Genomic DNA, 27,629 nt, shown 5'->3' on the forward strand with positions numbered 1-27,629 from the left:
AGACCCTTTATTGCCCAAAAATCTGCTATAGAGAATCCATATTTAATGAGCCTTAGGAGCATTAGCACGCTCATCCATTCTGCTCTTACCGAAGTGGTGACAGATGTATCTCCCAAGACAGATGCACTGTAAATTTACTCATCCCTCTAGCATTTTTCAATATCCTTGATTTTTCCCCACCCCCTTGTATTTTTTAAAGTTTTTTTTAAAGGAATTATTCTAAATCAGCTGTCTAGTAACCCAACTGCATTTTATAGTGAGGGAGTGCCAGTGTTGTCTTCTGTGCAGATGGTGACTGAATGGCTGGCTAAGGCTTGGTGAACACATGTCGTACCGCCGGCCGTACATGTGCAGAAAGACAGCTTCAGAGAGGGAAGCTGCCGCCTTCCTTCACTGTAGAAACCTAGAATAACCCAGCTTCCAGTTCCAATATTGACTGAAATGTTATGAGCGCCATGTATGCACTTATGTCAGGGATGTTTTCAAAACTTGTTCTCTTTTGATATTCATTTCAGCATGCAGCGTATGCATGTAACTTACAGCATCTGCTCCCCTATCATCTAATTGTCATTTTACTTTTGTTTGAAGGTTTTTTTTTCTTCTAGGAAAACACCTTTTATTCTTTTGCATTCTGCCAAGTGTGAAGCTCCTGTAGGTGTGCATATTCTGAACAGTCCTAAATGATAAAAACCTGAATAAAATATCGTCCTTCAAAAAATAAATCTGGTTCATATTCACACCATCCGTCAGTGTAACAATAGGATTTATTCCCTCTTAGGGCCTTGCTTTTGTCCTTGGACGTTTTGATTGATGTATCTCAGCCCCCTCTCAGGGTAAGAGGTGCTGCTTGAGGCTCTGTGGGCTGTCTGTCTTACAAGGTTTTCAATTCCATAGTAATCACATGGCACATTACCTGAGGGTCAGATGGAGAGGTCCAGAGACATAGACAGACTACGAATACAGTACATGTTCACAGATGGGCCTCGTTGTACGTGTTATGTTTGCAGATGTACTCCTACTTTTGTAAGAGACTGTCTACAATGGGAGACTGTCTTATGTACTTGAGATGTGGAATTGTTGTACAGTAAGTCTCTTTTGATCATGTGTTTTACGAATTATGGCAGAACCTGCTCTTCCATTGAATCATATTGCAGAAGTGTCCTTTCAAATCAGAGCAAATCGAAAAAGGTCTTCCTGTGGACATTCACAGAAGGCAAAAACATAATTCCCACTATGAAAGTGGTGGTGGTGAACAATACAGCTAAACTATCACACTCAGCGGGTTTAGGCAATAGTGGGTGGGCCGATAAGACAATTGAAAAGCCATATCAGTGACGTTATTGGTGCCCTGTAAAGCAGTGGGAGCCGGTCAGTGTGGCGGTGTCCATGGCTGCTCGGGGTACAGAGTACGTAGTACGGAAACCCGAGCTCAGCGCTGACTCATGACACATTTCCTCAGCTGGAAAGAGAAGGATACCTCCCACAGAAAGCAAGACAAAAAATAACACAAAGACCTCATTGCTCACTCCTAACCTAGATGTACTTTACATGAAAGTAACCCAAAGGTCTCTCCTGCCCGATGAGCCAGCCAGAACAATGGGGATGAGTGAGAGTGTAAATAAATGCAGCTTCCAAGTGTGCCGACCTGTGGAGGGAACAAGGCCAGATGGAAGGGAACATTGCCCTGAATGAAACGCAGCACCCTTCAGTACAGACAGTGCATACTATTGACATCTTATTCGGCATATACAATGGCACTGTCTAAATGTCTAAATCAAGTAACTGATTCATCTCCCTCCACCCGTGACACACTGATGTGCAAATCAAACACACTATCTGAATCGGTTAACTCCTGGCCTTAAGCTACTTATTTGAATACATCCCTGTGTCTTTTCATCTTCTGTATGCCTGATTTGCCAGCTTTCCACAAAACCAATGGTGGAGAGAGGAGAATGGTGCTTGGTAATTTCAGGTATTGAGCTGGTTTGAAAGAATGAATGTCTTCTTTAAAAATCCCCCTCCTGGTTACTTTGTGACCGTTGTCGTGAGCCCAGGAGTCGGTCCATCAGGAATCTGAGGAATATGTAGGACTCTTCTGGCTCTCATGTGGAGCTAAACAGCTCTGAGATGGAGACATCTATCAGAGCACAGCACAGGACCTGAATTTATGGTGACATCGGAATGTAGGCTACTGTATATGCACAACCAAGGTGCATAATACATTAGCCTAGTTGTACAGATGGGAAAGTACTGTATATAGTGGCAATGTACATTATATCATTTGAAATAATAGCCTGAAATTGTATTTTCATTTCTAAATCAATTTAATGTGATATAATAACATTTTAGAATTGAATGTATTTTCATAATTTAGAATTCAAGTTAATTTCAATTCCCTGTTTACTTTAGCCTAATCTACATTAGCCGAAATCAGACGTTTCCCTTTACCAGGATCAAGTGGGTTAAAAGTGGGACATCCTGAGCTTTACCCTAGTCCTGTAATGATGACAGCGGAAGGAGGGAGGGAGCAGGAAAACGGGGGAGGAGGAGAGGGGGCCAGCCCTCTAAACACCTGCAGTCACAGACCTTCACAGCATAGGACCCTCATAAGGAGACGACATAAGGACCTATATATTCTCTTATTTTCAGATGGATGAGTGCAATGGGAATACGACAAAAACTGTTGAAATTATCATTCTATAATTCTTGATCTGAAATCTATGGGATATGTTTTATGTGGTTTGTAAATAATTCGAGAGAGACTAAGAAACTCTGTGACTCTAGGCTATATGGTTATAATTGAGTGAACGCTTAAGCATTTAAGACCTTTTCAAACGGATTTTGGTTGTTTTCGTGTGGAACTTCAGTATTTTAAATTGTTGAGCGAGACGCCCAAGGAATGTAGCGATAACATCTTATTTTGTGAGTGTCGGGTCTCCTACACGAGAAAAAGAAAAAGGTAGGCTACGTTGGCAAGTTCTCTCTAGACACTTTTTCAAAATCACAAGTATTTGTTTGTTTGTTTGTTTTAGTCAGTGTGTTGAGGGACCAATGTAGTTACCAAGAACGAAGGGGTAGCCTACATCTGGAGAGAACGTCTACTCGCTCTTTCTTTTGATGTGTGAGTTCACAGGTAACTGCGATGTTATCAGGAGCCATTGATCGACGTCATGGTCATGAAATTAATTCCTACTTAATATGCACAGTCGACAGTTCATGAATTCCCCCCTCAAACAATTACAAGATGAAAACATTGAGAATATAAACAGTTTCAAATGAGAAATAATTGTTTTTATAATGTTCACAGGACACAAATGTACATAAGTCAAACTTGTAGGCAGAGAAAAAAATGGGCCATGACAAAGGTTAGGTTTATAATTGTAGAATAAGTGCTTTATAAACCACAACCTGATATGTATTGCTGGGCACACATTTCCCCTCTCAAGGGAAAAGATTTGTTTGAATGTATTTAAATACATAAATACATTCTATTTATGAAGTTCTATGACGTTCTTTAAATAACTTGATATTTAATTTCCTCCCTTTGGTAAGGTATTGTAGCAGATGTAGATGTACTCTGTGGCCTACTTGATATATTTGGTTAGAAAAATAAGAGCATTCCAGGGCGCATCTGATAAGTACTCCTTTGGGGAGAGAATTTAATGGAGGTTATGGTCTCAGCTTTTAGTATTCATAATTTATAAACAATCCTATCCAGCAAAGTGCAGATACTACATAATGAATGCTTACATAAAAGTAAAACAGTTACCTGACAACACCCCTAAACTGTCAGAAATGGTTTTCACATTATTTTCAGAGCAAAAATGTTGTATTTCCTGCATGAGGCAGGAAATTCACTGTTACTGTGTGTCTCAGTACGACTGTCTAGCACAAACAGGTCTATGAATTCTGTCTCCCATGCCCTCACTCAGGCACTCACAATCTCACATCACACAGTGGTTTCTTTCTCTCTGTCTCCCTCTCTCACACACACACACACAAACGTGACAATGAATTATTATCTTTCAGACCTGTTTCTACTATGGATAGTGCCAAGACAGCGACTCGAGCCCTACTCCTCCTGTTGAGTTTCTGTATTTGCAGTACCTCAGGCCTCCAACAGTCTGCTCCAAGGATACGCCTGTCTTTCAAAGGTGAGTCACTTGACCAGAACAAAGGTCACTCAGACACTGCTCATATGTCAGCTGGCATGGCTTCCAGGATAGCTTGGTTCAGATGTTTTCTATTTTGGCTTTTGTTGTTCTTAGCGAACCTTTCAGCGATCTCAGAAAGTCTTGTGGTTTACATGCACACAATGCAGGCACGCACACATGCACATACACACACGCAAGCACACAAATACACACACATATGTTTCCTCTTTTATACATATGTAAAAAGCTTATATCCTGCCTACTGGCAAAAAGTTAATGAGAGAAAACAAAAGGTGGATGTTGCCATTGAGTGGGGGGGTGGAAGTGGTGGTCTCTAGTGCCCTTCATAACAGTTGAGCCCACACCCTAAGCCCTCATTAACATAGTACAACATTTTTATTTTATTTATGTTAATGATTCAATGACAACATTTAACTACAGAGATGAGAAAGATTCTCCAAAATCAATTATTCGATCTGCTTATTCAAATAACTGCTGGGTCTAAAGGAATTGTTACCATACATTTCCATGAATTGTTTACGAGGTTTAGTGTTAGATTTGTGACATTAAATAATTAAGTAATCTCCAGTAAGAAACTGCTAGCCTTTGGTTGCTAACAGCTGAGAACTGCTGGCTAACTGGCTACCACAAAAACAGTCAACAACTTCAGGAGTACAGACCCACAGAAATAGTCTGGCGATCAGTGGCGAAAGTAATAACTGCCGAAAATGCACAGTCAAGGAGGAGAATAATTATTCTGTAAAGAAAAATATATATATTTGAAATAGAGTGATACTAAGACAAAATAAACTTGACATAGTGTGTAAATGATAACACATTAGTGCAGGAAATTGAGACATTGATTAAAATGCTGGAAGTGAATGCTGGAATTTTTATTTTTTGCAAAAGCTGTGTGCATTAATTAAGGAAATAGAAGCCTGGCTCAAGTAGAAGCCTGTCTCTAATAAGCTCCTGTTGTGTTTAGGGATTTAAGCAAATAAACCCTCGGGGTATTCATTGAAATTTTACGGTAGTTCAAGTACATATAAGCTTAGTTGGTTGCAATGTGATGTGGTAGAGTTTGTCACAGAAGTTAAGCCCACACACCAGTGTTTGCATAATGGTTGCTAATAGTAAGGGTAAGCCTGAACTGGTGGTGAACTAACCAAATGGTATTATATTAGATTGCTGGCATATTGGATTGCATCGGATTGCTGTGGATGATATTACATTTATTGTTTGCTTGCTGTAACTGTCTCACCCTCTTCCATCATTCACAGAGTGGTGTTGATTTCACAATGAATGCAACCAACGTGTAAAAATCTCACTAATATATTTTGTCAGTCAAATCCGTGTAAAGATCTCACTGATATCGTTTGTCAGTCATATCCACCCACTCACCCCTAAAACCCAATCATCTCCACTTCATTTCCAAGAATAGGTGGAAAATCGGGATTTGCTCCCCTGCTCTGTGTTTTCTGACATTCCAAAGATTGATTGTTCATTGTTTGCGACAGGGACTCTCTTTGTTCCATAAGGCGCCTGTGGAGGAGGGTTTTTGGGGAGGGACGGGGGAGGGGTGCATGTGACTCCCTCCCATGGACGTGATTTAGAGACTGGGACTGGGACTGGGTGAGTGGGGCAGGAGGAGAGGAGGACCACTGAAAAGATGCCGGATCAAGATTGTAAATGATATGATCTATGATCAAGGCCCTTCGTGTTTCCTGGTTGATGGGAACTGTGTCTGAGGAAGGGACAAAAAAAAGTTTCCAGTGACCTAGGACAGGGGTGTCAAACTCATTCCATGGAGGTCCTAGTGTCTGCTGGATCTTGTTTTTTATTTTTAATTAAGACCTAGACAACCAGGTGAAGGTTGTTCCATACTAATCAGTGACCTTCATCTATCAATTAAGTACAAGGGAGGGAAACCCCGCACACACTCGGACTTGAGTTTGACATGTGTGACCTAGAATGGCAGGTAGAAATAGAGCCAGAGAAATATGGATTTTAGGTTGTCTTCTGCATTATGGAGGCAATGGTTTGGACTTATTTTACACTTTAAAAGGGTCAGATCGGGGACATTTGTCTCAGGTCTTTCATGTCTGGACCTGGTTAACCTGAATCAAATGAGGTGTGAAGATACATGAAGTGTTTTTTTTATCAGATAGTGCCAACACATTGTTATGGCAATGAGGATGGGCGCGGCCATGCACTGTGTCGGGACCCGGGGGTGTGTGTTGGCATGTTGCTAGTTTTAGCCTGTGCTGTCCACTTTGCCCCAGTGGACGGAGCAGATGGACGTTTGCCAGAGAGGCTTGTTATCCTGTGTTTACCTTGGAGGAACAGAACCGGACCTTGCCCCACCTTTTAAGAACCATCCCGTGTCACCCAGGAGCAGATCCGATTGCGCAGCAGCTTATTTTAGCGGCACATTGACTGCATCCTGTTAACCGTATTCAGACAAACAGTCACCTCAAAGGAAGACGGCAGAGCATTTTGATGTAAACACAGATGTCCTTACTCTGGCCAGGCTAAAACAGTACGTGCATATGCTGATGTTTGTTCACAAACCTTTGTCAAATGCCATGGGACATTCATCATAAGTCCCACATGGACAAACTGAGGGATTTTGTATAGATTACACATGTTTCTACGGTACTTAGTAAATACATCATAGCACATACACGTTTAAAAGCTATTGTACATACAGTGGCAAGAAAAAGTATGTGAACCCTTTGGAAATACCTGGATTTCTGCATAAATTGGTCATAAAATTTGATCTGATCTTCATGTAGGTCACAACAATAGACAAACACACTCTGCTTAAACTAATAACACACAAACATTTATATGTTTTAATGTCTTTATTGAACACACCGTGTAAACATTCACAGTGCAGGGTGGAAAAAGTATGTGAACCCTTGAATTTAATAACTGGTTGACCCTCCTTTGGCAGCAATAACCTCAGCCAAACGTTTTCTGTAGTTGCGGATCAGACTTCAATTGGCGGACAGATAGCCTAACATTCTCCTGCAAAATGTCTTGATAAACTTGGGAATTCATTTTTCCGTCAATGATAGCAAGCTGTCCAGGCCCGGAGGCAGCAAAGCAGCCCCAAACCATGATGCTCCCTCCACAATACTTTACAGTTGGGATGAGGTTTTGATGTTGGTGTGCTGTACCTTTTTTTCTCCACACATAGTGTTGTGTGTTCCTTCCAAACAACTCAACTGTAGTTTCATCTGTCCACAGAATACTTTGCCAGTAGCGCTGGAACATCCAGGTGCACTTTTGCAAACTTCAGACATGCAGCAATGTTTTTTGGGGACAGCAGTGGCTTCTTCCGTGGTGTCCTCCCATGAACACCATTCTTGTTTAGTGTTTTACGTATCGTAGACTCATCAACAGAGATGTTAGCATGTTCCAGAGATTTCTGTAAGTCTTTAGCTGATACTCTAGGATTCTTCTTAACCTCATTGAGCATTCAGTGCTGAACTTTCTCCATTTATAGACAGCTTCACGACTTATATCTCCCTCACTAACTTTAAGCATCAGCTGTCAGAGCAGCTTACCGATCACTGCACCTGTACACAGCCCATCTGTAAATAGCCCACCCAACTGCCTCATCTCCGTATTGTTATTTATTTTTGCTCTTTTGTACCCCGGTATCTCTACTTGCACATCATCATCTGCACATCTATCACTCCCGTGTTAATGCTAAATTGTAATTATTTCGCCACTATGGCCTATTTATTGCCTTACCTCCCTAATCTTACTACATTTGCACACACTGTATATAGATTTTTCTATTGCGTTATTGACTGTATGTTTGTTTATTCCATGTGTAAGTCTGTGTTGTTGTTTGTGTCGCACTGCTTTGCTTTAGCTTGGCCAGGTCGCAGTTGTAAATGAGAACTTGTTCTCAACTGGCCTACTTGGTTAAATAGAGGTGAATTTTTATTTTTTTGTCTTACCGTTGACTGATGAATATCAAGGCTTTTAGAGATACTTTTGTAACCGTTTCCAGCTTTATGCAAGTTAATCTTAGGTCTTCTGAGATCTCTTTTTTTTGAGGCATGGTTCAAATAAGGTAATGCTTCTTGTGAATAGCAAACTCAAATTTTGTGAGTGTTTTTTATAGGGCAAGGTAGCTCTAACCAACATATCCAATCTTGTCTCATTGATTAGACTCCAGGTTAGCTGACTCCTGACTCCAATTCACTTTTGGAGAAGTCATTAGCCTAGGGGTTCACATACTTTTTCCAACCTACACTGTGAATGTTTAAATGATGTATTCAATATCGACAAGAAAACTACAATCATTTTGTGTTATTAGTTTAAGCACATATGTTTGTCTATTGTGGTGACAAATTTGATGACCAATTTTATGCAGAAATCCAGGTAATTCCAAAGGGTTCACATACTGTTTCTTGCCACTGTAGGTCAGTTTTATTGAACCTTTATTTAACCATTAAGGTCAAGATACTTTATTTTACAAGGGAGACCTGGCCAAGAGGGCAGCTCCAGTAAATATAGTAATTATGATGGCCTGATACGGGGAGATGTGACATCTCTTGTCTCTGAATGAATGGGTGTCAAACTCATTCATGGTGCTTTTCCATTAAGACTTACTCACACACCAGTGTTTTATGTTCATGTGATCTCTAGTGTTATTGTGTTTCCCTCAGGAGTGTGACGATAAAGATTTGTGGCGAGCAGAATCAACAACCTCTGCATCGTTCAAGACTGTTGCTTTGTGAGAAGGTTTTAACGTTCAGTTGGTCATTGTTATGTAAATGCAGGCTGCCTTGGCTCCAAGTCAGAGCAGGTCCGCCAGAGCCATGGCCCAGTGCGACACGGGTGCCGTTCCGCATAGAAGGAAAGAGAAAATTCGGAGCCTTTTGTGTAAATCACTCGGGTGGAAGAGAGAGACGGAACATGCTGGGGAAATGCGCCATCAGAGAGTGGGTCACAGAACAGACCTGGTTTAAAGGGTTTACTTAGAGTTCCTCATACCGTGTGTCCTCAGAGACCTGCATTAGCATCCATAAAGTTGCACAGTACATTCAGTCAATGCCACAAACTCAATCAGAAGCTTGGAACACATGAAATATTGAAATCTTAAAAGCCTCTGGAATACGTCCTGAGAAGTTACATATTTAGTCATTCGCACATTTTCTCTTGGTGTTAGTAGTCTATGTTCTGTAAATGCTGCTGATAGTGAGAAATAAAGCACTTGTAGTCGTTATCAGGGAAACTGCTTGGGAAAGATTCAAGGCAATTAACAGAAAGAGCTCATGGCTTCCCCTGCTGAATATTAAGATTGTACCATTCTCATCTGCTACAGAACTTATTTTGCATATGATTTACACTAACGTTGTGTCCCTGTGTGTGTCTATGCATATTTGTGCATCTATGCGTCTCTCTCCTCCGCAGAGTTGTTGGACACCAGAGCAGTCCGTCCCTTCTCCTTCTCCTTCAACACCAGTGACTACCGCATCCTGCTGATGGACCAGGACCAGGGCCGTCTCTACCTGGGCAGCCGGGAGTACCTGGTGGCCCTGGATATGCACAACGTCAACAAGGAGCCCCTCATAGTAAGAACACACATAACCACAACTCCCTCAAAAAGGCCAATGAGACTGGAGGAATATTTCCTGTGTATGCATAACTTTATCACAGTTTAATGTGGTAGTATTTTTTTTATTTAACCAGGCAAGTCAGTTAAGAACAAATTCTTATTGACAATGACGGTCTACCGGGAAACTGCCTTGTTCAGGGGCAGAACGACAGATTTTTACCTGGTCAGCTCGGGGATTTGATCCAGCAACTTTTCAGTTACTGGACCAACGCTCTAACCACTAGGCTAACTGCCGCCCCATAGTAAAAGACCTCAAGTAAAATGATCCTGTAATGTCTGGTATCATTTGTCTCTGACAGATCCATTGGCCAACCTCTGACAAGAGAAGAGGGGAATGTCGGATGACAGGAAAAGGAGGACAGGTGAGAATGCATTGTCTTTGTAAAAAAGAACCCTGGCCCCTCTACCTTACAGTATTAACTAATGATGTCCCCTTATTTCACAGTTTTGAAAGAGAATTTTCATACACCAACAATTGATAGCATTTCCATGTCTGTGTACACACACCAGGGTGAGTGTGCAAACTTTGTGCGTATGATAGAGCCATGGAACCGCACCCATCTGTACACCTGTGGAACTGGAGCCTACCAACCTATCTGCACCTTTATCAACAGAGGCTGGAAGGCAGAGGTGAGAGGTTCAATATGCCCAAAATCATTTTAAAAGACAATTAACTGCAGCATATCTGTGCATCTTCACGACCAGCAGCTCGGATTTCTCAAAACTGTGGTACTCAAAACTAGGGCTCAGATTTGAGCTATTTTTCACTATACCTTTTGCCATTTCAATACATTTGATACTTATATGGCCTTTCTGGTCTCTCTCTTTCCAGGACTATGTGTTCAGGCTAGTTCCTGGATTTACGGAATCAGGGAAGGGCAAATGTTCCTACGACCCTTCCCAGGAGAACATTGCTGCTCTAATCGGTAAGCTTCACCTCACTTGTGCATACACTTAGTAGACTGCCCAAAATTGGGGAAGTCTCCCCTCCCACTTTCACCGTTTCCTAACCTCTCCTCTCCATCTCTTTCTCTTCCTCCTTTCTTCTCATCTGCAGATGGGAATCTGTATGCGGGGGTCCATGTAGACTTCATGGGGACAGACGCAGCCCTCTTTAGGACCATGGGGGCCAGAACAACAGTCAGGACAGAGCAGTATGACTCCAAGTGGCTCAATGGTGAGTTACTACGCCTGAAAAAGACTGCCATCTTGTAAGGGTGCATTCCCAAAATGTTGGATTTTTTTTCCATGGTCCTTCAAGCCAGATACGAACCAGCGAGATCTGGCTCTAAGAAAACATGGCAAACTGCTGCTAATGCTGCAGGTTTCTCTTTCTTTCATCACTCCGTTCCTCTCTCTCTCCGTCCGTCTCAGAGCCCGTGTTCATTCAGATCCAGCAGATCCCTGACAGCTCCGAGAGGAATGATGATAAACTCTACTTCTTCTTCCGGGAGAAGAGTCTGGATGCAGGGGGAGGGGCCAGCCCCAGTGTGCTGGCCAGAGTGGGACGAGTGTGTCTGGTGAGAAGGCCTTGCTCGGACCTAGCAGGGTGGCCCTGTGAAACGGCGCCTCGCCACTGTTCTATAGACTCCTATTAACTCTATTACTTTCATTACGTACATAATTATAGTCTGACTGCAACATTATGGACAACATTGTGAATGGGGGAATTGTTAAGGGTAAAAAAAAAAGTGTCTACGGAAACAGCCTTCCCTTACCTCTTCCATCCTTTACATTCCCTCTTCCCAGAATGATGAGGGGGGTCAGAAGTCCCTGGTGAACAGATGGACCACCTTCCTGAAAGCCCGCCTGGTGTGCTCTGTGATCGGAGAAGATGGGGTGGAGACCTTGTTTGACGAATTGAGTGAGACAGACCTCAGTGAAAGATTTAGTGATTTAGATAAAGATTTAGAGATCCTTAGTTGTCTATGGCAGTGAATCCTTCATCAATTCTACAGGAAAATAATTTCTGTCTCTTTCGTCATCCTTTCAGGGGATGTTTTTATCCAGCCCACGCAAGATGAACGCAACCCTGTGGTCTATGCCCTCTTCACAACTGCTGGGTAGGTCATCATTGTATCTGTCTTACATCACCTGTTATACGTAGAAGTTTCCCTTCTCTCTAAAGGCCTGCCTTGTTCTCACTCCTGCTTTTCTACTCTCATCTAGTACCTGTTGGTTTACCTCTCTCTCCTCCCTCCTCCACTTCACTGGTTGATGCTGACTGCATTCCCCCTCCCTTTTTTTACCTTCTATCTCTCCCAGCTCTGTGTTCAAGGGCTCAGCAGTCTGTGTGTACTCCATGGCTGACATCCGCAACGTCTTCAATGGACCCTTCTCCCACAAACATGGTCATAACTACCAGTGGACAGCCTACACGGGCAAGATTCCCTACCCTCGCCCTGGCACAGTAGGTTCAGACCAGTTACTCACTGCAAACAATCCATATATATACATCCCATCAACTGTCACCTCTTTCCAATAGTGAAACGCATTGGTTACACTCTCTCTGTCTCTCTCGGTCTCTGTGTTACTCACTATATATAATTCTAGTGTCCAGGAGGAACATTCACCCCGGGCATTCGCACCTCTAAGGACTTCTCAGACGAGGCAGTGAACTTCATGCGAGCCCATCCCCTCATGTACCACCCTGTGTACCCTATCCACCGTCGCCCCCTGGTGGTGAGGACCGGGGTGGACTACCGCTTCACAGCCCTGGTGGTGGACCAGGTGGACGCAGTGGACGCCCGATACGAGGTGCTCTTCCTGGGCACAGGTGAGTGTCTCTCTGTCCCAGGGCAATTGGCTGACTGAAGGACTTCATTGCATGTTGGAATTTCACATTTTGTCTTTTGTCCAAATTCGACATGGTGACATCAGACCTCTCTTGTTCCAGATCGTGGCACTGTCCAAAAGGTCATAGTTTTACCCAAGGACCCGAGCACCATGGAGGAGCTCACCCTGGAGGAAGTGGAGGTTTTCAGGGTGTGCCTATATGATTTCTCTAAATGTTGTTTACATTATAGCAAAAGTCTCTAACCACTGTCCTTGGACATTCGTTCAATGGTTACGCTTTGTTGATCCTTATGTGACACGATGCATTTAATTACAGACACGTGCTGCTGTTAAAACAATGAAGATCTCATCTAAAAGGGTAAGCTGAACTCTCTCTTTCTTCATCGACAGGAAACACTAAAGAGATATTGTTGATGCTGAGCTCTTGTTTTCATTCTGTCACTATAGCAACAGCTGTACGTGTCATCGGAGGCAGGGCTTACCCAGGTATCTCTGCATCGTTGTGGGGTATATGGGAGGGCCTGTTCCGACTGCTGTCTGGCACGGGACCCTTACTGCGCCTGGGACGGGGAGAGCTGCTCCGCTTTCACCCCCGCCACCAAGAGGTCAGGACCACAACACACACCAACACAACACACACCACAACCCCTCATCTGATATTGACAGGGAAGGAGTGTCATAAAGCTTTATTAGTCCTTCACTGTGTCTGTCTGTCTGAATAAATGTGTGAGTGACTGAATTCATTTCTGTGCTTGTGAAATGTGTTGGATGAACTCTGCTCTGTCTCTCTCACTCAGGAGGAGCAGAAGACAGGATGTGAAACATGGGGATCCACTGCGACAGTGCAGAGGCTTCAATGCCAAAGGTTAGACAAAACACTTTTAAAAATATATTTTAGCAGAATTCAGTGACAAAATCAAATCATGTAATAATTAAAACATTAGCAAATAACTGGCATTTAAGATAATCTCCTTCTTTCTTTCTCTCTCTCTCCCTCTCTCTCTCCCTCTTTCTCTCTCTCTCTTCCTCCTTCCCTCCTTCAGTGGAGAATCGTCCGAGAGAGACAGTCCAGTTTGGTGTGGAGGGGAGCAGTACCTTCCTGGAGTGTCAGCCTCGCTCTCCTCAGGCTACAGTCAAGTGGCTCTATCAGAGAGAAGGAAGGAGGAAAGCGGTAAGGAGGAAAATGCATGCATCTATTTCTGCTCTTTGAAAAGAGACCAGTATTATTAAAATATCAAATTCATACCACATTTATAGGTTACACTTGAGCTGTTGGAGCAGTTTACACAGGGGTTATCCATGTTTGATTGACTAAATAAACATACGTTAATTTTTTATTTAACCTTTATTTAACTAGGCAAGACATTTAAGGACCCATTCTAATTTACAATGACGGCCTACCCTGGCCAAACCCTAACCCGGACGACGCTGGGCCATTTGTGCCCTGCCCTATGGGACTCCCAATCACTGCCAGTTATGATACAGCCTGGAATTGAACCAGGGTCTGTAGTAACGCCTCTAGCACTGGGATGCAGTGCCTTAGACTGCTGCTCCACTCGGGAGCAGAAGTGAAGTCTTTCTTGTAGATATTAATAGTATTAATGGTCAGCCAATGTTATTTCAGTTCAAAAATATCTATAGAGAAATAGTCAATCACTTTTGAAATACAAATGAGGCAGATGTGAACCTTGTTCTCCCCCTCACTACCATAACACTCTCTCCCCCCCACTACCATAACTCTCTCTCTCCCCCTCACTACCATAACACTCTCTCTCCCCCTCACTACCATAACACACTCTCTCCCCCTCACTACCATAACACTCTCTCTCCCCCTCACTACCATAACACTCTCTCCCCCTCACTACCATAACACTCTCTCCCCCTCACTACCATAACACTCTCTCTCCCCCTCACTACCATAACTCTCTCTCCCCCTCACTACCATAACACTCTCTCCCCCTCACTACCATAACACTCTCTCTCCCCCTCACTACCATAACACACTCTCTCCCCCTCACTACCATAACACTCTCTCTCCCCCTCACTACCATAACACTCTCTCCCCCTCACTACCATAACACTCTCTCCCCCTCACTACCATAACTCTCTCTCCCCCTCACTACCATAACACTCTCTCCCCCTCACTACCATAACACTCTCTCCCCCTCACTACCATAACTCTCTCTCCCCCTCACTACCATAACACTCTCTCCCCCTCACTACCATAACACTCTCTCCCCCTCACTACCATAACTCTCTCTCCCCCTCACTACCATAACACTCTCTCCCCCTCACTACCATAACACTCTCTCCCCCTCACTACCATAACACTCTCTCCCCCTCACTACCATAACTCTCTCTCCCCCTCACTACCATAACACTCTCTCTCCCCCTCACTACCATAACTCTCTCTCCCCCTCACTACCATAACACTCTCTCTCCCCCTCACTACCATACCACTCTCTCCCCCTCACTACCATAACACTCTCTCTTCCCCTCACTACCATAACTCTCTCTCCCCCTCACTACCATAACTATCTCTCCCCCTCACTACCATAACACTCTCTCTCCCCCTCACTACCATAACACACTCTCTCCCCCTCACTACCATAACACTCTCTCTCCCCCTCACTACCATAACACTCTCTCCCCCTCACTACCATAACACTCTCTCCCCCTCACTACCATAACACTCTCTCTCCCCCTCACTACCATAACTCTCTCTCCCCCTCACTACCATAACACTCTCTCCCCCTCACTACCATAACACTCTCTCTCCCCCTCACTACCATAACTCTCTCTCCCCCTCACTACCATAACACTCTCTCTCCCCCTCACTACCATACCACTCTCTCCCCCTCACTACCATAACACTCTCTCTTCCCCTCACTACCATAACTCTCTCTCCCCCTCACTACCATAACTATCTCTCCCCCTCACTACCATAACACTCTCTCTCCCCCTCACTACCATAACACTCTCTCTCCCCCTCACTACCATAACACTCTCTCTTCCCCTCACTACCATAACACTCTCTCCCCCTCACTACCATAACACTCTCTCTCCCCCTCACTACCATAACTCTCTCTCCCCCTCACTACCATAACACTCTCTCTCCCCCTCACTACCATAACACTCTCTCTCCACCCCACTACCATAACTCTCTCTCTCCCCCTCACTACCATAACTCTCTCTCTCCCCCTCACTACCATAACACTCTCTCTCCCCCTCACTACCACAACACTCTCTCTCCCCCCCACTACCATAACTCTCTCTCTCCCACTCACTACCATAACTCTCTCTCCCCCTCACTACCACAACACTCTCTCCCCCTCACTACCATAACACTCTCTCTCCCCCTCACTACCACAACACTCTCTCCTCCTCACTACCATAACTCTCTCTCCCCCTCACTACCATAACACTCTCTCTCCCCCTCACTACCACAACACTCTCTCTCCCCCTCACTACCATAACACTCTCTCTCCCCCTCACTACCATAACACTCTCTCTCCCCCTCACTACCACAACACTCTCTCTCCCCCTCACTACCATAACACTCTCTCTCCCCCTCACTACCATAACACTCTCTCTCCCCCTCACTACCATAACACTCTCTCTCCCCCTCACTACCATAACACTCTCTCCCCCTCACTACCACTACACTCTCTCCCCCTCACTACCATAACACTCTCTCTCCCCCTCACTACCACAACACTCTCTCTCCCCCTCACTACCATAACACTCTCTCTCCCCCTCACTACCATAACACTCTCTCTCCCCCTCACTACCATAACACTCTCTCTCCCCCTCACTACCATAACACTCTCTCCCCCTCACTACCATAACACTCTCTCCCCCTCACTACCATAACACTCTCTCTCCCCCTCACTACCATAACACTCTCTCTCCCCCTCACTACCATAACACTCTCTCTCCCCCTCACTACCATAACACTCTCTCTCCCCCTCACTACCACAACACTCTCTCTCCCTCACTACCATAACACTCTCCCCCTCACTACCATAACACTCTCTCTCCCCCTCACTACCACAACACTCTCTCTCCCTCACTACCGTAACTCTCTCCCCCTCACTACCACAACACTCTCTCTCACCCTCACTACCATATCTCTCTCTCCCCCTCACTACCATAACACTCTCTCTCCCCCTCACTACCACAACACTCTCTCTCCCTCACTACCGTAACTCTCTCCCCCTCACTACCATAACACTCTCTCTCCCCCTCACTACCATAACACTCTCTCTCCCCCTCACTACCACAACACTCTCTCTCCCTCACAACACTCTCTCCCCCTCACTACCACAACACTCTCTCTCCCTCACTACCACTACACTCTCTCCCCCTCACTACCATAACACTCTCTCTCCCCCTCACTACCACAACACTCTCTCTCCCCCTCACTACCATAACACTCTCTCTCCCCCTCACTACCATAACACTCTCTCTCCCCCTCACTACCATAACACTCTCTCTCCCCCTCACTACCATAACACTCTCTCCCCCTCACTAACATAACACTCTCTCCCCCTCACTACCATAACACTCTCTCTCCCCCTCACTACCATAACACTCTCTCTCCCCCTCACTACCATAACACTCTCTCTCCCCCTCACTACCACAACACTCTCTCTCCCTCACTACCGTAACTCTCTCCCCCTCACTACCATAACACTCTCTCTCCCCCTCACTACCATAACACTCTCTCTCCCCCTCACTACCATAACACTCTCTCTCCCCCTCACTACCACAACACTCTCTCTCCCTCACTACCGTAACTCTCTCCCCCTCACTACCACAACACTCTCTCTCCCCCTCACTACCATATCTCTCTCTCCCCCTCACTACCATAACACTCTCCCTCCCCCTCACTACCACAACACTCTCTCTCCCTCACTACCGTAACTCTCTCCCCCTCACTACCATAACACTCTCTCTCCCCCTCACTACCATAACACTCTCTCTCCCCCTCACTACCATAACACTCTCTCTCCCCCTCACTACCACAACACTCTCTCTCCCTCACTACCGTAACTCTCTCCCCCTCACTACCACAACACTCTCTCTCCCCCTCACTACCATATCTCTCTCTCCCCCTCACTACCATAACACTCTCTCTCCCCCTCACTACCACAACACTCTCTCTCCCTCACTACCGTAACTCTCTCCCCCTCACTACCACAACACTCTCTCTCCCCCTCACTACCATATCTCTCTCTCCCCCTCACTACCACAACACTCTCTCTCCCCCTCACTACCATATCTCTCTCTCCCCCTCACTACCATAACACTCTCTCTCCCCCTCACTACCACAACACTCTCTCTCCCTCACTACCGTAACTCTCTCCCCCTCACTACCACAACACTCTCTCTCCCTCACTACCGTAACTCTCTCCCCCTCACTACCATAACACTCTCTCCCCCTCACTACCATATCTCTCTCTCCCCCTCACCCCTCAGCTCAACCGGGACAGAGAGTATCTGAAGACACCCCATGGGATCCTTCTGAAGTCCCTCAGCCAATCGGATGCTGGACTCTACCACTGCCTGGCCACAGAGAACAACTTCAAACACACTGTGGCCCGGGTGTCGCTGCGCATTCTGGACCGAGACATCGTGCTGGCCCTCACCTCCCCTGACAACGAGGCCATGACCTCCAACAGCCCTCCCACTGGACGGGGGAGACAACATGACCCCAAGCAGCAGAGGGTCCTTCCAACCCCCCCTTTCACAGACACCCTGTCCCAGCCGGAGATCAGGCTGATCCACCAGTACTGTCAGTCCTACTGGGAGCAGCTGAGGCACAAGCAGCAACAGCCCAAACGCACTTCCAGGAGACACACAGAGAGCCAGGAGCAAGAGCCGGAGGAGCAACAGCCTAAACGCATCAGCAGAAGACACACAGAGAGCCAGGAGACCCAAGGAGGATAGAGGACTGGACTTCCAACACTAGCCAGCTAGGACACTCCTGTGGTAGACTAGAGATCCATGTTTGACACCAAACATGAGTTTCATCTCTCTTTGTACACTGAATGACATGTGATACCAACCCTCACACAAGCCAGTATCTCAGTATAGAAATGTAATATATTGATACGTGTATATATTTTAGGATCATAATAGATCCATGGTTTATTAATGTTTAATGGTTATGATATAAGACAATTGATAAACATTTGCCTTTGCACGCTTTATTCTGTTGGAAATGTGTACATTTTGCTGTTCAATGTTGAGCGATAATGTTTTGGTGTGATGTACATGTATGTGTGTATTTGTCTACTAATACCATATGTGATATTGTAATTGTGGTGACTCTCTTGTTCTCTCTAACACCTTTGTGACCTATGTTTGTTTGAGGACTCATGGCTATACAGTATTCTTTGAATTGTGTGCGTGGACGGTGGTGTATTGAAAGGGAAGTGAGGGATCTTTCAACAAAACAGATAATATCTACATGTAGAAGAATAAGACGGTAAATCCTATGTGTGCATAATCTTTGTATTACATTATAATACTACATTCCAGCAATATCAAATTGTCACTTTTAATGGGAACAGGTATAAAGAAGACTGTGAAGACCTTACCATATTTTCTAATGATATTGAGCAACATACTGTAATGTGTAGTACAGCAACATACTATAATGTGTATTACGGCAACATACTGTAATGTGTAGTACAGCAACATACTGTAATGTGTATTACGGCAACATACTGTAATGTGTAGTACAGCAACATACTGTAATGTGTATTACGGCAACATACTGTAATGTGTAGTACAGCAACATACTGTAATGTGTAGTACAGCAACATACTATAATGTGTATTACGGCAACATACTGTAATGTGTAGTACAGCAACATACTGTAATGTGTAGTACGGCAACATACTGTAATGTGTAGTACGGCAACATACTGTAATGTGTTGTACAGCAACATACTGTAATGTGTTGTACATACTCAGCGTGAGTCCTAAACTGGAAACGTTTGAACGACAAATATAAACATATGTGATCCCATCAATCGTTTCTCTGTCTTACGTTCTGTTGATTTCTCTCACATTTGGGACTTTCACACAATCCTTATCTGTAGCATTCTTCTGATGTAAATCTTCGTGAGTCACCTTCTAGTCAGCAACTGATACAAAAACACCAACACAAATGAGATTAACCGGATCAACCAGACTGTTGAGTCCATGGTTACAGAGTGGAAAATAATACAGGATGGAATGCACTTATCAGTCGTCCCACTCATCGTCATCTTCATCATCATAACCTCCTTCTTCTTCACCTTCATCTGAAACAAAAGAGAGTTATGTCTGTTATGCTGGAATTTATTTTTTATATACATGAGGATGAACCACAATGCATTTGGTTTATTTTACACATTTGTAGATGGAATATAATACATTAATGAATGAATGATAGATTAGGATGAGAAGGTGTTTACCAGAGGAGTGGATGACTTTACTCCTCTTCTGCATGACCATCATCAGAGCTCCTACGATGCCCTCTGAGTCTGTCTCGGCAGGCGGAGGTGACTCAGGACTGTCTGTGACCTGGGACACAAAGGTCAAAGGTCAATGATCATGTTAACTGAAATATATAGACTTCACTCTCATTGACAAAGACAATTTCTGCATTTGAATAACAAAGTTTAGTTTACGTTTTTGAGCTTCCTCCCGACGCGGATCTGGTCCAGCAGAGCTCCTCTTCCACCTCCTTCACATTCTCCTGTAGATGCAGGAGCAGGTGGTGGGGGACCTTTACAGGGGTGTGGAGGTGGAGTTAAGTCTCCAGAGCTCTGGGCTGGGGGAGGCGGGGGAGGAGGTGGAGGAGGGGCAGGCATGGAGCGCTGGTGGCCAGGGGGAGGGGGAGGAGAAGTATAGGACACAGAGGGTGGAGGGGGTGGGAGTCCGCCTCGGCCGCTTGAGGGGGGTGGAGGTGGCAGGGCTCCACGTGATGGAGGGGGATGGGAGGGGGGTGGGCCTCGCCCTGCCTGTCCTGGGGGAGGGGGCAGGGGGCCGGAGCGACCCCCCCGTGGAGGAGGGGGGGCAGGAGAGGAGGAACAGCTGCCTGGTACGGGAGGTAGAGAACCCTGTCTACCAGGCGGAGGGTGAGGAAGCCCAGGATCTATATGCCATGGGATGAAAAAAATGCCAATTTATTGGATTACAAAAAGAGATGGATTTACAGTTAGTTATAAAAAGTGAGGAAGTTGGTAACTCTAGACCAGGAGACAGACACTCAGAATGACACTTACCAGTGTGCATGGCCTTTTTGACTGCTTCCATGCCGCCTGAGTTCTCGATAACTTGTTGGATGAGTTGGGAGGTCTCCTCATCCTTCAGCTCAGCCTCACTGATCCCGGCACAGGACAGCAGCTTCTTCAGGTCAGGGTCCAGGTTGTTGGGGTCCCAGCCCACATGACTCACGTGTCTGAGGAGGAGAGGAGAGAGAGGGAGAGGAACATACACCTGAGTGAGTACCTTAGAAGGGTATGAGTGGCAAGCTTGGATTCTTTCCTGGTTTGTAAATTAAACAAATTGAGGACAGACAATTTGATGATAGGTGTCATGTAACTACATGTATTGTGATAGCTTATTAAGGCTTTATTTTACCGCCTGCTTTTATGTGTGTGCTTAGTATCCACTCACGTAAACCCACTGGGTGCTCCAATGTCTGCTTTGGAGAGTTTACTGCCCTTCTTCTTGTCCTTCTTCTTGTCCTTTTTTCCCTTACTGACAAAGGCAGGAGCAGGCACAGGTGTGACGGAGCGGTAGCGTGAAGCCTGGATGTCTGGGTTCTGAATGTCTATGGTGGCCACAGAGGGAGAAGCGGGACTCCCAGATCCTGGATTACAATTGATGTGTACATGTATGAAACACATTGCATGTTTACATATTGGGTCAGTTAGTACTGGTGCCTGGGGTATAACACGTACAATGGGATAAGGGATACTCACCTTTACCTCTGTCTGTAAGTAAAACACACATATTAAGAAAAGGAAAAGGATTCTTCAGTGATTACTTCAGACACCCACCTCAAAATGTCTGTAGTATTAGTATGTCAGTCTTACCAGTGGAAGGCAGGGGGCGCTGCTTCTTCTCTGAGACTGTGAGAAGGAGAAAAGAAGGGAACAGGAAACGAGAGGATGTCAGTTTAGATAATGTCTTCTCATCTCCACCACAACCTTTTCCTTTGAAAAGCCACAGCTAACCTCTATGGAACCACACCTTACAATATTTGTTCTGTTTTCCAGTATCAGAGATATACTACCGTTCAAAAATTTGGGGTCACTTAGAAATGTCCTTGTTTTTGAAAGAAAAGCAAATTTTTTGTCCATTACAATAACATCAAATTGATCAGAAACACAGTGTAGACATTGTTAATGTTGTAAATGACTATTGTAGCTGGAAACGGCTGATTTTTAATGGAATATCTACATAGGCGTACAGAGGCCCATTACCAGCAACCATCACTCCTGTGTTCCAATGGCACGTTGTTAGCTAAAACACCAGTCTCAACGTCAACAGTGAAGAGGCGACTCGGGGATGCTGGCCTTCTAGGCAGAGTTGCAAAGAAAAAGACATATCCCAGACTGGACAATAAAAAGAAAAGATGAAGATGGGCAAAAGAACACAGACACTGGACAGAGGAACTCTGCCTAGAAGGCCAGCATCCGGAGTCGCCTCTTCACTGTTGACGTTGAGACTGGTGTTTTGTGGGTACTATTTAATGAAGCTGCCAGTTGAGGACTTGTGAGGCGTCTGTTTCTCAAACTAGACACTCTAATGTACTTGTCCTCTTGCTCAGTTGTGCACCGGGGCATCCCACTCCTCTTTCTATTCTGGTTAGAGCCAGTTTGCGCTGTTCAGTGAAGGGAGTAGTACATAGCGTTGTACGAGATCTTCAGTTTCTTGGCAATTTAATGAGCCTTAATTTAATGAGCCTTAATTTCTCAGAACAAGAATATACTGACGCGTTTCAGAAGAAAGTCTTTGTTTCTGGCCATTTTGAGCCTGTAATCGAACCCACAAATGCTGATGCTCCAAACACTCAACTAGTGTCACGACTTCCGCCGAAGTCGGCCCCTCTCCTTGTTCGGGTGGTGTTCGGCGGTCGACCGGCTTTCTAGTCACCACCGATCCATGTTTCATTTTCGTTTTGTTTTGTCTGTATTACACACACCTGGTTTCAATTCCCATATCATGTTCCTTATTTAACCCTCTAGCATACCTTCCTGTTCTGTCCGTGATTGTTGGTGTCTTAGTGAATTGTTGTAGGTGTTAGTTTTGTATTTTCCTTGTTGGAATATTGCGTGTTTGTTTTATTGAGTAAACTCAGTTGTTTTACTCTAAACTGTGTCCTGCGCCTGACTCCGCTACATCTCTGCACCCAATCGCTGACAACTAGTCTAAAGAAGGCTAGTTTTATTGCTTCTTTAATCAGAACAACAGTTTTCAGCTGTGCTAACATAATGCTAACATAATTGCAAAAGGGTTTTCTAATGATCAATTAGCCTTTTAAAATAATAAACTTGGATTAGCTAACACAACGTGCCATTGGAACACAGAAGTGATGGTTGCTGATAATGGGCCTCTGTACGCCTATGTATATATTCCATTAAAAATCAGCCGTTTCCAGCTACAATAGTCATTTACAACATTAACAATGTCTACACTGTATTTCTGATCAATTTGATGTTATTTTAGTGGACAATTGTTTTTTGCTTTTCTTTCAAAAACAAGGACATTTAAGTAACCCCAAACTTTTGAACAGTAGTGTGTATTATTTCAAACATGACAAACAACGCAACACAATGTTTCTGTCCTGGATCCTACAACAAATGACCTGACCTTGACGGTTTCTCTGGTTTATCTTGTCTTCCACTGCACGTAGGAATGTTTCAGACTCTTGTTCATTCACAAAGTTCAGCCCCACTTGGCAGTCCTGCATTGTATTGGAGTGAACTATGACATATCTTGGCATACATTTGCAGAAGGAGAAATACAAAATGGACAATCACTCAACTTTGGATTTACAATCAAGCCATCATCATGAGTATCCAGGGCATATTCATGTTTTGCTTACATCTGCAGCAAATGCGTGGAAGAAGGGTCGGGGGCTGTGGTAGACCATTTGGTTATAGAGCTCCTGCTCCCAGGTCAGCTGTCCTTTCTGTGGAAAAAACAACTGTTAGCATAACTGTAGCTTAAACTGACAGTGGATAATATTACAACTGATCCTTCAGGCTCTCAGCTCATGGTAAACTCAACAGTGGATAACATTACAACTGATCCTTCAGGCTCTCAGCTCATGGTAAACTCAACAGTGGATAACATTACAACTGATCCTTCAGGCTCTCAGCTCATGGTAAACTCAACAGTGGATAACATTACAACTGATCCTTCAGGCTCTCAGCTCATGGTAAACTCAACAGTGGACAATATTACAACTGATCCTTCAGGCTCTCAGCTCATGGTAAACTCAACAGTGGACAATATTACAACTGATCCTTCAGGCTCTCAGCTCATGGTAAACTCAACAGTGGACAATATTACAACTGATCCTTCAGGCTCTCAGCTCATGGTAAACTCAACAGTGGACAATATTACAACTGATCCTTCAGGCTCTCAGCTCATGGTAAACTCAACAGTGGACAATATTACAACTGATCCTTCAGGCTCTCAGCTCATGGTAAACTCAACAGTGGACAATATTACAACTGATCCTTCAGGCTCTCAGCTCATGGTAAACTCAACAGTGGATAATATTACAACTGATCCTTCAGGCTCTCAGCTCATGGTAACCTCAACAGTGGACAATATTACAACTGATCCTTCAGGCTCTCAGCTCATGGTAAACTCAACAGTGGATAACATTACAACTGATCCTTCAGGCTCTCAGCTCATGGTAAACTCAACAGTGGATAATATTACAACTGATCCTTCAGGCTCTCAGCTCATGGTAAACTCAACAGTGGACAATATTACAACTGATCCTTCAGGCTCTCAGCTCATGGTAACCTCAACAGTGGACAATATTACAACTGATCCTTCAGGCTCTCAGCTCATGGTAAACTCAACAAAGGATCCTTATCTAGACTGGGTTACTATATACACTTTGTGACAACTGCTAATGTAAAAATGGCTTTTTAAAGAAATATGATTGATTGATATTCTCCATCATTATAGCTGACGTTACATATTCCTGTTACCTTGACATCGAAGAAGCGTATGAAGTAGGAGCGACGATGGTTGTCCTTGGTGAAGCAGGCCACCCCAGTGTGCTGCAGGCTCCAGCAGGTGGGACTATGTGGCAGGGCCATATACAGTTGCACCACAGCCGTGGCCAGGGACTACACACATGCATACGCGCACAGACACAGACACACACACAGACACAGACACACACACACACACACAGACACACACACACACACACACACACACACACACACACACACACACACACACACACACACACACACACACACACACACACACACACACACACACACACACACACACACACACACACACACACACACACACACACACACACACACACACACACACACACAGGGTATGGAATTAGTTTATATGTTGGCTCCTGATAAGTGCACATCGGAAAAGTGCAATTCAAATACTGACTATAGATGGTTTTACTCTGGACAGGCTGTGCTCAGGTTAAGAGCAAACATTTAGGACAATTGGAAGTCATTGCATTTATCAGGAGTCGACTATACAGAGCCAAGTTACCTGTGATACGAACTTACAATCTGCTGCTTGGTACTCTGTTGTGGTTCGGAAAGTTATTGGGTAGTTGCCAGAGCAAACACCTGCCCCATTAATGTCATCACATTTTCTGTAGTAGGACTTTTTAGATCTTGTGTTTTGTTAGAATTATCAGCTACCACTGCAGGCTTAGGCCTACCTCAGAAACCAGGAAGTTGGAATGTAAAAAAAAAGCAGACTGCACATACTCATATGTGACTGAGTTTAACTGCTGCCTCTGATTCTGTTACCAGAGGAAGTGCTTTACACCAGCATTTCCTGTAATTCACTCATGTCTGTTTTAAAGTCATTGCATAGTGGTGTACATGCAAAATGTAATTTAATTGTTTGAATTTCTAACAATAGATTGCTTTTAAAGTTACCAAATGTCCACGTTACATCAAATGCCATTGCCAATGCACTATATAAACATAGCAGAGCAACAGTACGAATGGTTAATTCAGTCCCTGAAAAAGATAAACAATAAGGATGAGGCTGAAGCACTGGCGACCAGAAGATTGCCCAATCATATCTTACTGTATACAAAGAAGATGTAAAAAACATTTTTTGTCCACAGCCTGAGGAAATTGACACACAGGAAAACTGATAAAAGGTTAGAATTCACAGATATACCATAACCTGTATTTAGAGTTGATACATATTCTCTCGCTAAGTACTCTCGGCTGGCAAACGCTACCGGTGTGGCCGTGCCTTTAAAGTACCCTCATAACCCCACACCAATCTGCAGTAGCACACCAACCATATAGTTTCCTTTACCAAACACCCAAACACCAAACAAACACTCTCCTACATACCAAACACCCAAACACCAAACAAACACTCTCCTACATACCAAACACCCAAACACCAAACAAACACTCTCCTACATACCAAACACCCAAACACCAAACAAACACTCTCCTACATACCAAACACCCAAACACCAAACAAACACTCTCCTACATACCAAACACCCAAACACCAAACAAACACTCTCCTACATACCAAACACCCAAACACCAAACAAACACTCTCCTACATACCAAACACCCAAACACCAAACAAACACTCTCCTACATACCAAACACCCAAACACCAAACAAACACTCTCCTACATACCAAACACCCAAACACCAAACAAACACTCTCCTACATACCAAACACTCAAAACACCAGTCCTATTGTTTCCTACATACTAACCATCCAAACACCAACCATCCAGTTTCCCAGTACCAATCATTCAACCAGATAGCTTCCTACATACCAAACACCAACCATCCAGTTTCCCAGTACCAATCATTCAACCAGATAGCTTCCTACATACCAAACACCAACCATCCAGTTTCCCAGTACCAATCATTCAACCAGATAGCTTCCTACATACCAAACACCAACCATCCAGTTTCCTAGTACCAATCATTCAACCAGATAGCTTCCTACATACCAAACACCAACCGTCCAGTTTCCTAGTACCAATCATTCAACCAGATAGCTTCCTACATACCAAACACCAACCGTCCAGTTTCCTAGTACCAATCATTCAACCAGATAGCTTCCTACATACCAAACACCAACCGTCCAGTTTCCTAGTACCAATCATTCAACCAGATAGCTTCCTACATACCAAACACCAACCGTCCAGTTTCCTAGTACCAATCATTCAACCAGATAGCTTCCTACATACCAAACACCAACCGTCCAGTTTCCTAGTACCAATCATTCAACCAGATAGCTTACTACATACCAAACACCAACCAAATATACCAATCATCCCCTCCCTCCTTGATTCCCAGGAAGGACTTACAGCACACCTCCTCCCCAGGAGGTCCTCCAGCCTTTCATTCTCCTGTGGGCTCAGCAGAGAGCTGGGACTGTACCCCTGAACTCCTTTACACTTAGATCCCAGACTCATAGTTCCCTCTCAGAATATCCACTTAGTACCAAAGAGGAGCTGATCATTGATGTGCTTGGCTGTCCTCTTCCTCAAACAGGCACTGACTGTAAGTCAATAACAAGTTGAAATGACGCAGGGGGTTTCTCTTCTGCCTTCTACAATGTGTTATATGCACACAAAGACTCAAAGCAGGAAATGGACAATTACAGTCCCCCTTTTATCTAGCCCATGATGATGATCACGGTTGAATGGCGTTGCTTCTATTTCGTGGTCTGACTAAGAAGTCTCTTTTAAGTTTTAGTTAGTCATTGTTTCTTTTCTTAAAATGTCAAACTCTTCTCAGGCAC

At 44.3% G+C, this 27,629-nt stretch overlaps 2 protein-coding genes across 2 annotated transcripts; one reads left to right on the forward strand and one right to left on the reverse strand.

Annotated features, from left to right (window-relative positions):
- The first annotated feature begins 2,570 nt into the window (after positions 1–2,570).
- LOC139542481 (semaphorin-3F-like) lies at positions 2,571–19,633 on the forward strand. The gene is made up of 18 exons (XM_071347943.1): positions 2,571–2,959; positions 4,030–4,154; positions 9,591–9,751; positions 10,095–10,157; positions 10,306–10,425; positions 10,628–10,721; positions 10,853–10,972; positions 11,170–11,315; positions 11,545–11,659; positions 11,789–11,858; positions 12,061–12,205; positions 12,349–12,571; positions 12,692–12,780; positions 12,908–12,949; positions 13,039–13,196; positions 13,389–13,456; positions 13,635–13,762; positions 18,073–19,633. The coding sequence occupies exons 2-18, from the start codon at positions 4,043–4,045 to the stop codon at positions 18,541–18,543; spliced, it is 2,325 nt and encodes a 774-aa protein (XP_071204044.1). The 5' UTR covers positions 2,571–2,959; positions 4,030–4,042; the 3' UTR covers positions 18,544–19,633.
- On the reverse strand, positions 19,097–27,440 carry LOC139542483 (actin nucleation-promoting factor WAS-like). The gene is made up of 10 exons (XM_071347945.1): positions 27,193–27,440; positions 24,830–24,970; positions 23,704–23,790; positions 23,469–23,562; positions 21,689–21,724; positions 21,267–21,462; positions 20,873–21,048; positions 20,276–20,742; positions 20,060–20,168; positions 19,097–19,906 (listed from the first exon to the last, which is right to left on the reverse strand). The coding sequence occupies exons 1-10, from the start codon at positions 27,298–27,300 to the stop codon at positions 19,848–19,850; spliced, it is 1,473 nt and encodes a 490-aa protein (XP_071204046.1). The 5' UTR covers positions 27,301–27,440; the 3' UTR covers positions 19,097–19,847.
- Between the last annotated feature and the right edge of the window lie 189 nt (positions 27,441–27,629).

The sequence above is a fragment of the Salvelinus alpinus genome, chromosome 17, assembly GCF_045679555.1.
Source record: "Salvelinus alpinus chromosome 17, SLU_Salpinus.1, whole genome shotgun sequence".
NCBI classification, from domain to species: Eukaryota; Metazoa; Chordata; class Actinopteri; order Salmoniformes; family Salmonidae; genus Salvelinus; species Salvelinus alpinus.